Genomic DNA, 12,857 nt, shown 5'->3' with positions numbered 1-12,857 from the left:
GCTATAGAACTCTATTTAAAGAAGTTTTCTTACAAACAAGGTCTGAACAGATCAGTATTCAGTGCTTCCAGTCAGAAGTAAATGCTTACTTTAGATTAATTTGCTTTTAGTCTTCCAAAGATAGGATTATCTGGGGTAAAACTGTTTCTCTCCTAGATCTCTGCAGAAGATGCACGTTAGTCGTTCTGTGATACCGTGTGGTAACCACCACAGAACCTTCAGCCTGAGATTCTGCCCAGCAGCAGCTGTGCTGAAGGTAGCGTAGAGCAGTAGCAAGGGAATAAAGGTGCACTCTTTCCTCTCCTTTGGGTGCCAAGTCATGCAATAGGTGAGAATCTGCACCCGACATTCTAGGCGGTAGAACAGTTCTTCACAAAATCCATTGAGGTTTATTGATACAAGGGAGGTTGTTTTTTTTTTTTTTTTTTTTAAAATTATTTATTTGCCATGTTTGGGGGGAGGGTAACAACTGCTACACAGGGCTAGTACTAGTTTGTTCTTAATTTAAACAAATAAATCAAACAACTGTTAATAGAAGGAAAGACATTCAGCTTTAGGGAAGAGTCTTAAGGTGTTTGTTTTTTAAAAGCTACACTTTTTTAAGCAATAATATTTGTCCAACTAATTTTGTTTTAGAGTCACGTAGCTGTCATCTGGTACTACCTCCATAAAAGAGCTAAAATCAAATTACAAACAGGAAAAAAACCCCAAACATACGACTTTGGACAACCTGAAGACAAGAGCAGTGTATGTATGAGTCCAGAGTACTAGTAAATGCAAAACCAGCCAGGTCATAACAAGGGTAGTCTTCAGACTCCACAGCTATTTACTATCAGCTGCTGTTTTCCAGAAGCCCAAGTCAGAAGATGATGTACAAAATGAGCCAAATGAAGAGAGAAGCAGTGGAGAAAAATGAGTTTGTAACACAGCACATGTGAAATTAAAAAGGGCAAGATTAAGAAACAGATAAAACTCTGTACTTACAACAATGCCAGGTTAAAAAAAAAAAAAAGGACACTAAAGTGGGAGAGGATTGAGGTTTTTCTAACACAAATTGAAACCAGTCATTGAAACCAGGTTTGTCCTTCTCTCATTGCAGCAATTACAGTGGCAAGACAAAAGCTGTTAGATCACGCTGATGGTGCTGCAATAAGCACGGAGTATCAAAATTAGACGCAAAGATAACAGCTATTCATGACAAAGTTTGGATATGCTTCTCACAGACTTTGAAAACAATATAAAAACCACAGACAATGCAAGGTGTTAGCAAGTCCCTTGTGCATTAAGAGTTTATTTTATTTTTGTAATGGAACTGCACCATTGGTTACTCTAATTGAGGTATTTAGCCAAAATCCAGTATATAGTCATTAAAATAACTACACTGCTGTAGAGCTATGTAAAAACATTTGTACAAAATTTGTGTCAAATGTCAAATAAATACATAAGTTTTGATATTTAAGTAAAGAAAAGTGATTTGGATACTCTTAAAAAAAAGTTGCCGTTTCACACATTTTAGGCAAACATTCAGTTTTACATTAAAACAGACCTCAAACTGAAGCCCAGGTACAGGTCAAATACAAATGTAGAAACTTAAAAGTGCCAACAAACAAGATAATTCAAGTACAGTAAATGTTAAAAAATATATATATTTATTTCAATTTTCAGATGCTTTCAACAGATACAGGCCATCAGGATTTAAATAAGACAAGAAAACATTTGAGATAAAGGACAAGAAACATTTTGTTCCAGAATAAAATAGAAATTGTTAATCCACCATTTTAGAAACAGAAAAGTCCACAGCAACTTATAAAAAGAGACTTACGAGATTATTTCTGTTTTGAATATGGCCTGGAAGAATCACAATTTATATCCCAACCACCAGGCGATGACGACTTTTCTGTATCCATGCTCTGACTGTAAGCAGAGAGGAAATAATTGCCCCCTTCTTGGTTTTGACTTGCAGAAGAAAGTGGGTATGTTGTTCCCAGAAAAGTCTGATGAGTGAGTACATTAAAGTGACTGAACTGATGGGACATATTTAATTGTCTACTATAAACTTGGAAGTTATTGAAAGGAGCTTGTTCAACTGAATTGTGTTTTTCTCCTTCAGCAGAGCATGTTGTAGAAACTGGAGTAATTGGTTGTATCTCTTCCAAGTCAATTTTAGAAGTCTTTTCCATCAAGCCCATTTGTGCTTCAGGAGATAACTCTCTAACTGATAAGCAGCTTTCTTTTGCATCTACTCCGTGTGAGCCCTTGGCCTCTGCATGCAAAGCTTCCAAATGAGCATCAGAGGCATTACTGCAGATTTCTATTTGTGATGTTTCATCCCCTGAATCCAGAGACATGTCCTCCTCATCCTTTTCATCGTTTTCTACAAGAACTACATTAAAAAGAAGAGAAAGGCCTATTCTATTGAAATACAAACTTCTGTTAGAAAAGCTATACACTACTCACACAGTGTTATGCTTCAGGTCTGCAAGTCCAATATCACTTAAGTCTTGGTCTTCTGCCACTCTTGTTCACTTACTCAACATACACACTGAACCCTCTGTGCGAGTGTCCAGTTACTCCGATGCTAAAAGCTTCTGCGCACTGTGTTCATGTTTAGTGTTGGGAAATCCCAACTCCCAGCTCCAAAGGGGTTAATGTCAAAACAGCATCTAAAGTTATACAGTAGGTGAGTAGTTGATCAGACAATTGAAGGAGTACAATTACTGACATCCCAGTCCTTCTGTTACCGTTTCTAAAAGCTATCATTACGCTTACCCTGTTCTGAAAACAGACGGTTACACTGCTTTGGCCTGTCTTAACTTTCTCAAATACCACGTTAGCCTATCATTCTGTATTTCAGATCTCCTTTGGCGCTCCATCCCAGCTGCTTTTCCCCCATCATTTAAAGTAGAAAAGAGTAGCTTGAGAGTTGGGTTTTCCTTGCCCGCTGTAGCGTTAATTTACTAGAGCAAAGGCACACTATTTCAAGGACCTCCACCCCACACATTTAATCAGCTAAAGAAAGTGTAAGTGTGTTTAGTATTACCTGATTGTCTTTTGTGGCCGTCAGAGGGAGGAAGGCTGTTTTCTTCAGTAACTGAGTTGTGATACCCAACGAGACTTTTAAAATTTTGCATAAAGTCATCAACAGTAGCAACCACTATTCCATTATCAACATAATTTGAAAGTGTTTTGAGATTCTTCTCTGAATACATAAAAGGAGATGTATTAATATTGAGCACCTGTTATCAAAAGAGGGAGAGAAGTATTCATAAACTTCGTTTTTACCTGTTAAGAAGACAACATGTCTCTGCTGTATGTTTTGAGCCTGAAGCCTGATAAGACAGTCTAATTCCGGAGCATTTCGAGTTTGAGAATCACAATTATGGTAAGACAGAATCTCAACCAAGTGCTTCTTTTGGTGAGTATTCAGAAGGGTCAGCAGACTCAGGGCATTAGCATTCATTCTATAATGGGGGGGAAAAGCACACTGTTAGATACTCAATTTAAGGTCCGTCTAAATATTGAGTCAAAACACAAACATAAGAGTAAGTTCTACTTAGTTGGGTTTTGGAGAACATAATTAAAGCTGAAGTGTTTTCACAACTGGTACTTGAAGACCACTACTTACCGCCCCAGCTCTTTCAGTTTTTTTTGTATTTTACAGTGGACTTTCCACTGCCATTTTCCATCCGGGGTATTGAGATCCTCCAGAAACTTTAAGAACTGTTTTAGTTTATCTGTGTTGGAGATATTGAATAGAAGTTAAATTTTGCAGTATGTATACTGAAAATACTGCTTCAGTATATACATAAAGCTTCTTTCTGTGTTCATCAAAGTATAGCTACCCAACTATGAACATAGCCTAGTACTTCAGGTTTTCATCCTAGCAGATTAGCCAACAACATTCCAAAACAGAGCTGCTTTTTTGTAGGTCAGATACCTAACAGTGGTATCTGCTTACGTAAATTCAGTCATATGTGGTCTGTCTTGCTAATATATCCATTTAAAAAAATGGGAACTTTGTTAACTATTCAATTGCAAATACTGAAAAACTACATTTTTTCACTTTTTTTTTCCCTAGCATATTTGTGGATTGAGTAGTAAGGAATAAAAGGTTCCACATAGATAACTACACAATCTAACACAAACTGAGAAGGACAAGATCTCCAAGTTCACATGTTTCCCAGAAACATGCTCTCCAAAAAGGCCACTGAGGTACGAATGAGACTGAATTAGCTGCAGTTCAGTTCAAAAGCCTCACAAAAGTTAGAAGACTTGAAAATTAGAAGACTCGATTCCTCACTGCAATGAGTACAGCATCTCTCTCGTACACTAAAATGCTAGGCTTTTTTGGTCTGTGTGCTAAAGTGTCAGAAAGCACCGCACTTACCTGTAGTGACGGACTCTGGATTAAGGACAGATTCGTCTGACACAACAAAACCACCAGACACAAACAATTCATTGTAAGTGTGATTTTTCACATCATCCAAACTATCGACACCCGCAAAGCTGACACAAGAAAGCCTCTTCAAAGTTACTAAGCCAGGTATCTGTTTAAAAATGTTATAGATCAGATGTATACCAAAGATCAGACAAAAAAAAGGAACTACAGAACTTTCCAACTGACTAATGCCAAATATCAAACTTCAACAAACGTTTTCAAAGAATTCTTATTTTTCCTCTTGCCTTGGGAGGTGCTCTCTCAAAAATGTTACAGGAATGAGACAAGTTGAGCACTTAGAACAGGTTTGCTTTCTGCCAGCACAGGTTCACAAGCCACAGCTGTTGGGAATACCTGCAGCATCCGACAGCTGCCTTCACTTGCCATTGGAGCAGCACAGAACTAGAAGCAGAACTATGTGGGCCTCTACAACTTTACAGCTACTAAGAATAAATACGCATTGGCACGTATGCGGAGGTGGAAGAAGTTACAGGTATATGATGGAACAAGACTAGGTATTTACCACAACCATTTTTGTTTCTTCAAGCAGCAACTAAACGCAAGACATGGTTTAAATGCTATGTTGTTATGAGAAAGTAGCCTTGCTCAAAAGGAGCTTGTCTCGCTATGTTTTAACAGTAGCTTTCTATAGTACACATTTACTTATGTGAAATACCTTATGGATGAGGTTGGCGATGTCTTCATTTTGAATAATTATCAACAGTTTATCTAAAGCAGCTCTTCGTTTGAGGAACTGTTCTGGATGGCACTCTGTATTACCTAACTTTGTAAGGTATTCCTAACACCACAGAAAGAGAAGATGATGAAGAAAAAGTGAATAGGTCGTTCGGCCAGAGCAATCCCCACACGATGACCACGTTAAGTCAGTTTTCCACTCGAATGAATCTCAGAGGGACTGGTTTCCTTGTCTTTCCGATACATTAATCGGAAGGATGTAGCAACACAAAAATAGGCTGTTCCAGCAAGTCAGTCATTCTTACAGAATCGTGCATAAACGGCCAACTGACAGTCTACCAAAACTGCATCAGTTTTCAAGTACAGCCAGAAGTTTTTGTTATTTCACTTTCAACTTTCATCTTCTACATTTAAATACAGAAGAACAGTGATCTCCAAAAGTTACCTGTACTACTAACTGGAGGGGAAGGGAAAAAAACCCCCAAACCACACATACCGGCTTTTCGTATATTCTTTCTAAAATGGTAAGCTATCACATTTTTGCCCTTGTTCTCTTTTTTCTGTAAGGCTACCCCCTGGCAGTATCTTCAGAAAGAACCAAACTACAGCCTGTTCTGCTTTCCAGCTGTAAGAAAAAGACTTACATAAAAGCTAAATATAAGCAAGACTACCTCAGAACCTCAAAACAAGAAATGGGACAGGACAGCCTACTTTTACAATTAACTTCCACAATTCAGCATTTTTTGAAACAAATTTCAGACTACCCGATGTTTGCAAGTCCAGTTTTACACATTCTGATTTGAAAGGCACGCTGTTCTATTTTAATGCTAAAGAGAGGTTGAACTGGAACATATTTACCTTGATTTCTTTGCAGAGAATGCTTTCCTCCTCTTCATGAATATAAAATTTCACAGTGTTTTTCTGTACGTCTTTAATAATTTTGACCAAACTGTTAAACACTTCAGGTTTTAACTGGCTTATAAAATCAGAAAGGGCTGGTTGTGTTGAAATGTTTATGTTCTCTGGGGATTTCTGTGTCTTCTCTGGTGGCTCCATCAGATCACCACTGGAAGAGGTCTGATCAGATGTCAACATATCCTCTGTTTTAGCATCCACGTGATCTACTTCCTCCTTCACTAAGGGTAAGCTTGACGAACGCTGCTCGTTAGAATCCAGGTCTTCCACTGCGTCATTGCACAATGGCTCCGATAACAATGCCGTGTCAGAGTCCCTGCAAACGGGTAACGTGTCGGGTGGGGGATTCAGTGCAGCATTACTCACTACTTCTGCCGATTCAGGACTAGAATAAATTGGTGGAGTATGCCTAATGGACGAAGAGGACAGAATAACACTATTCAACTTTTCACTCAGCGTCTCTATGTATTCTTGGACAGAAATCTCTGATGCCTGTAAACATATGTATTCAGAAAGTCGCATGATCCTCTCTCGGGCAGAGAAGACTGGTGTGGACATACCACTAACATAAGCAATATTCTTTTGCTGCAAAATTTCCTGAATCTTTCTTGCAAAGAGATTATATTCTTCTAGTAGTGTAGTCTCTATTATTGCACTAATGGAATGCTTAGTTGTAAAAGGGTGATCTGCTAGCCCACACTGATCTTCAAGTTTCTCCACTTGTCTTGTATAAAGTCCATCTTCTGCTGTCCCCTTTTGTGTGTCTGAAAATGGAGAGTATGGAAACTGATAATCAGAACTTCTCTGTCTATTTATTACCCGGGGGTCATTAGGAAAGGCATCCTTTGGCGGTAAATACACCAGTGGTTCTTCTGGTGATTTCAGACCTATATAGGAAGAGTTAATCATCATCATCTCGTGTTTGAAAGTCACACACAACTGATACACTAAAACCTCCAAAACACAGTTTTAAAACAGCATTACTGTTGTGCCCCCCCCACCAATCAACTTAAATCCAAAGACTCGAGTGCTACTGTCTGCCGAGGTACAGAAGCACAAAAAATTTAACAGCTCCTAAGACAGCAGAACAATAAAGTCAGAGTTTGCTCAGAAAAGCAGAACATAAGTAATTTTCCCAGAGATAACATCTGATTAAGTGTAACGGGAACTGCCTTAATTACAAAAAAAAAAAAATCAAATTAGAAATCAAGCAGGGTGACACATTATTCAAATATTTTCATTTGCTACTAGGTTATAATCCTCAGACTTTCAAAAGGCTTATTTTAGCCACACACTACCCTGTGGAGTTAGACTGTGAATTGCAAGCTGCATGTCTGATCTCGCAATTGAGAACAGAAGGTTTTTTGCTTAAAAAGGCAGGACCTAAGTCTCACCGTAATTATTGATACACACAATCAGTTCTGCTGCAAGGAGTGCTGAAAGCCTCTCACAATCCAAACCTCCCCTCAGTTCTGCAGCACTCGGTTTCTTCACCATCCACATTCAAAACTACGGGTTTGTTTGTTTTTAAACCAAGTTTAACACTGTGTTGCAATTAATGATATATATACACAGATATTTCAGATACATACAGGTATTTCAGTATATCGCTGTTCCATAAATATTTCAAAGGAGGTTTTCTTTGTTGGTTTTGTTTGAGGGGTTTTGGGGGTTTTTAAGTGTTGTATTATTGTTAAAGCTAATACAGTTGTAAGCAGAAAACCAGATTTCTGGAACAGAAGCAATAACCAAAATAGTATAGACAGTTTCTAGAAGTTAGTGTTCTTTTGGAATGCAGTTGTTTTTGCAGCCAGTTAAAAAGTTATATTCAGTCCCTAATGTGATCATGTCCATTCAGATCTAAAAGGAAAACACCTGCCACGAACAGGATCCCTTTTTTGAGGGGACAGTATCACCTCATAGTTACTTTATGCCACTAGGGTTACACAGAGAAACCAGAAACGTGGTTCCATTTTATTTTCCTTATCAATGAAACTCTATGTTCTTTCTTCATCCTTTGATTCAACCCAAATTTCTAGTTTTCTTTAAAAGCACTAACGCAGATATAAATCAGGTTATTCCAATTGGCTCCATTCTATTTTATTTGAACCTTTGTGCTGTTGCCCTATACCTTCAGTGGTCATCTACACTTTTTGCATACACAAGTGTATTAATTTTAAAAGACTTTGAAGAACTCCGTACCAACTACAATGTTAACAGAGTAAACTTAGTTTAAGCTCATTTGAGATACATGGTACTTAAGAATATGTTATGTATCTTGTCCTTCTTGAGCTGCTCAACACGTACAAGCTACGTCACAACTGTAATCAAGAAATAAATACGAAAGTCTTAGTAAGAATATTAAAAGCTGTACTATGGCTTTAAATTTGGGGCTGTTTTTACAACTTCTTACATTTTAGTACAGCTAATCAGTTGCATACCAATTTTTAGCAATGAAATTTTGTTCTGTGGCTCTCCTGTCTGCACCCTCAATACAGGTAAAATTGCAAATCCTAAGGTTATTGAAAAAATTAATGTACAATCCACTCATCCTGATTTGATGGAAAGCTTCTGTAAAACAATTACATCAGGGAAAAAGTTTTCAAGATATATATAATTAAGAACTGATTAGGTTATTCTTCAAAGGTTACTATTTAAAGTTTTCCAGAAGGAAAGAAACTTTGTTTTAAAAACCAAAAGCCTTTGTTTTTAGTAAAGGTTTTTATTAAAAAACATTAAGCAGAATTTAAACAGAAAGATATACTGCTGAATATGAAATCCAAAATATTTTCTAACACGTGAAAAAACAGGATTAAAAAATAAAAGGATTATTTAAACTAAAGTTACCCTTATTTAAATAGAATTCTCTGAAGGTGGCATTCTTCATAGATCTACACCTTTGGGTCACAAGCCTTCACAAAAAACAAATGCATGAGCAAGGAGCAAAACCCAAATAAACACTTCAGCAACTATTAAAGTATGATTTACGATTTCAAACATACTCTTTGTTGGCAATACCTTGTAACTGGCTCTGTCAAAGAACCCAAAACAAGAACTGCCTGAAAACAATCTTAGACAGAACAGCTGTGGAAGAGCTGCTGAAGTAGTTATCCTTGCAGATGAAGTCACATTCTTCACTGCTTAGGAGAGGTCCTTCTTCAGTGACTCCAGAAAGAAGACTGATTTTGGGGTAGATTTTGAAATCAGAAACTCAAACACCACCTGACAAAGAAAGCCTAGAACATTCTGCTTCTTCATATCCAAAAGCCATCACTTTTAAGAATGTCTATTAATGCCTTCATCTTCCCTTGCAAGAGAAGGAAGAATAAGCAAGAACAAACACCGTTTCTGCACTTAATGTCGAAAGCCAAATAAGAGTCTCGATTCAAGAGAGTTCTCAAATTCAAACCAAAACTGAATTAGGATGGGTTTGCTAAAATACACATCTGCCCAAGTTAGCTTTCAAAAATAAGACTCAGGTTTGCTTACCATTGTTGGAAGTTTAGATTATGTAATCATGAAGAAATGAACAACAACGTCATACAGAAGTGATCCAGATGAGTTGAGGACCTATGAACAACTATCTCCTCCAACACTTTCTGATGCTGTCAGGGAAGAAGCAAGACAAACCCCCCCCACTCCTCAAGTCACAAACTGTGAAGAGTTAAGTTCTTAAAGTAAGTTTAACTGAACGTGATCCCTGTATCAAAAGTAAAACCTATTTTTGTTTAAAAAGAAAACACAAGACATTGCTAACTTGCCTTCCTGCAATTGTGCAGAGATGAAAAGGAAAGACTGATGTTCTCTGAATTCCTTTCTATAGCTACCTTGCTACAAAAATGAGACACAGAGAAGCCATCAGCTTGAGAAAGCAATCAGTTTCAGAAAAGAGCAAAGCTTCCTTTAAATTATATTACTGAATTGATCTTAATTCCCTAGACTAGAAATTCAAAGCCCTCTAGAAGATACTATACAGGAGATATGCCCAGTAAAAATCGAGTGCCAGTAGCCCAAAACATTAAAGGCTCTTTTGACTCTCCTACAGCCTTCTTGATGTACTTCAATAAAATGAGCCCACTTGCTAAATAGCATATTACTGATTAATTTTCTGATGAGAGTTCAATACTGGGTGAGAATACGAGCTGCTCAGTAGTTCAGGCCATAATGACCTATGCAAACCGTCCCACCCACTCTTCTCACCTCTTTATCTTCGTGTTTTTACAGCCAATCCTTTTGAACTCTTCCTGCCCCTCCTGAAGGACAGCAACAATTGGCATTTGTATTTATATAGCACTTTTTACATGATCATATTGCAGAGCTAGTCAATAGCTAATGACTGCAGCAAGAGCTAATTTTGAGAACTGACCTTGTAGGAACTCTAGAAATCCAGTGATGCTCACGGCAATCTCTTTCACCTCTAGAGAACTGCACTTCTCCCTCTCAGAAGACTTCAGAGGCATTTTTTTCTAGTAAGATTTGCAGTCTCACAGATGACTGCGCAACGTGTCGGTCAACTGACAAACCCTTGCATGAACTCCCACATCCAGCGTCTATGATGTATTACAGTTTTTAGATGCTTAATCATCCACTTAACTAGTTATATCTCAGCAACCATATCCTCACCTATATGCATAGGGGCCATTTTCTCCAGGAGTAAGAGAACTAATGTCCTAGCCAAACAACTTTACAGTCTCCATACTCTATAACTTAGCAAAACATCAGAGCAGATTTTTGACGTTTGGCCCTTAAAGAAAGTGCAGAAAACGTTACCCAGAACTACCCTGTCATTTCATTGGAAGGCTTACGAATACTGTGAAGGGAAACCTGTTTCCCCTGCCCTCCTCCCTTCTCAGCCAAACAAACAAAAAAGAGCTGCTGAACTACACAAATGGATGGACATCAGAAGCATCCAAGAGACAGATTCCAGCATTCCTGGAATGCGATCAGAAATCAGTAAGTTTTTACTCAGAGAATGCAGTTAAATTCTATCTGGATTTAGTCATAAGACAACTTGATTTGTAGCCTTGAATTTAGAGCTCTTGATGACTATTCCTACAGCCCAGTTTCCACATCCTTCAAATCCATGCTTTTATGCTCTTCCCAAGACTTGACACTGTTGACTCATCAAGAAGTAGAACAAGAAGCTGCTTCTGTAAGATTATTTAAGATTTAAGTATTTAGATAAGGACAAAGACTTTGAAGCACTTCCAGCAGAAGAACTTGATGCAGTAAGAAGTAGACTACTTTCTATAAGGAGAACACATTTTTCATTACTTTTCTGGATTACTAGTTGCAATTATCCGCCCATCCAGTCTTTCAGCAGAACCTAGCAAGTTCAAACACTGAATTCAAACAGTTATGTACCTCACTAGATAAATACTCAAGCATTCACATTTCTAAATTATGTCAGTATCTACCCAAAGCAGTATTCTCCACCAGTATCTGTTTTCATCCAGCAGATTTCTGTATTAATCAAAGATCAGAAACAACTATATAGGCTATATATATGCTTGTGTACCAACATGTGACCCAAGAATGGGATCTATGAAAGATACAAACCTTTAGAACATGTTTTCATTCACTATTTGTAGCAACACAAGAGTTAAACCCATCTTACCTGTAATTGGAATAAGTTTCCAGTGCATTCCAACTTCTCCTATATTATTTGAGTTGGAATGTTGCCTGCGATAAACATGTTCTATAGGTGTACTAGGACACGGACTGTAGTCTTCAAAATTACTTACACTTCCAGTGCTTGCTTCCTAAAAAACAATAAAAATTCTCAGCTCAAAACTTTTTTTTTTTTGGTAGCTATTAAGCTTTTACATTCTGAACAGCTGACAGTAAGAATGCACCTGAGTTCACCAGCATATTGGCAATTTTGCCATCAATCACATCAAGTCAAACTTGGAAATGTTTATGTGAGGTACTTACATATTTCATTTACCTGTTTGATAATTCCGGAGGCAGCTGTCTTTGCTGATGGTGTATCATTAAGTAAGTAAGGCAGTCCCGAGCACATGCCTTAGAGTACAGAAGCTGGGTGGCACAGGTAGGAAAGGAGGCAAAGAGGGGAAAAATTTAGGAAAACTGTCTGCTCCTCAGCCTGTTTCAGGCTGTTGTCTTGATAGCTGACTAAAGCCATGAGATGTTGGCATTGCTGAGGAACTGCCTGCAACCAGTATGAAGCCCTTGAACAATCCAATTTGATCTCACATTCCAGACGGTTAGAAGCCAAACAGCACGGAGATTACAGGTAGGACAAACTCTTTCTTGTTCCACGACTTAGAAACTGGGCCTTGTGTAGAAGTATCAGAAAGAGACCATAGAACAACCACTCTGTAAAGTAATGTGATCAAGCAAGCAGCTGGGGCACTCTGAACCCTAAGCACAAGAGCCTTCTTCAAAGGGTGTTCTGCCAGTTATATGCTGTCATGAAAAGTACGCATGGAACACGTATACACCACTGCACCAAGAGGGCACATGAAGAGAGCTAGGCATGCGTTTAAGTGCTCATTTTTCAACTCGGAATTTTTCAACTCTGCTCCCGCCAAAACTAAACAAAGCCAATTCCCCAACCATCTTTAATATCCATAGAGCATTTAAGACCTTCCACTACGCACATTTCTTAACGCTTTCTCAGACACTGCTAGAGGGACAGAAACAAGCCCATCATCATTTCCACAGTACAAGACCGAAAGATGAGGATTGCAGGATCCTCACGTGCGCACACAAGCGAGGGGTGTTGTCCTGCCCTATAAAATGCCTGCTACTACTAAGGAGGAGAGAGAATACACTTTGAAGAGGC

At 38.2% G+C, this 12,857-nt stretch overlaps 1 protein-coding gene across 7 annotated transcripts in view; it reads right to left on the bottom strand.

Moving 5' to 3' along the window:
- Positions 1–412: 412 nt before the first annotated feature.
- The window catches only part of TASOR (transcription activation suppressor), a 34,667-nt gene continuing 22,222 nt past the window's right edge, over positions 413–12,857 (bottom strand). For 4 of the 7 annotated variants that reach the window (XM_075514187.1, XM_075514186.1, XM_075514190.1 and 1 more), the window contains 8 exons: positions 11,667–11,811; positions 5,993–6,936; positions 5,115–5,237; positions 4,388–4,547; positions 3,626–3,734; positions 3,283–3,461; positions 3,041–3,199; positions 413–2,383 (listed from right to left, as the gene is read on the bottom strand). In XM_075514187.1, the coding sequence (XP_075370302.1) occupies positions 1,827–2,383; positions 3,041–3,199; positions 3,283–3,461; positions 3,626–3,734; positions 4,388–4,547; positions 5,115–5,237; positions 5,993–6,936; positions 11,667–11,811 (2,376 nt within the window). In that variant the 3' untranslated portion in view covers positions 413–1,826. Of the gene's footprint in view, positions 2,664–3,040; positions 3,200–3,282; positions 3,462–3,625; positions 3,735–4,387; positions 4,548–5,114; positions 5,238–5,992; positions 6,937–11,666; positions 11,812–12,857 lie in introns of all 7 variants that reach the window. The other 3 variants (XM_075514189.1, XM_075514192.1, XM_075514191.1) reach the window with 3 other exon arrangements.

Source organism: Mycteria americana, chromosome 11, assembly GCF_035582795.1.
Source record: "Mycteria americana isolate JAX WOST 10 ecotype Jacksonville Zoo and Gardens chromosome 11, USCA_MyAme_1.0, whole genome shotgun sequence".
Taxonomy (NCBI): domain Eukaryota; kingdom Metazoa; phylum Chordata; class Aves; order Ciconiiformes; family Ciconiidae; genus Mycteria; species Mycteria americana.
The sequence above is the reverse complement of the archived record's forward strand: the minus strand, read 5'-3'. Positions and strand labels throughout refer to the sequence as shown.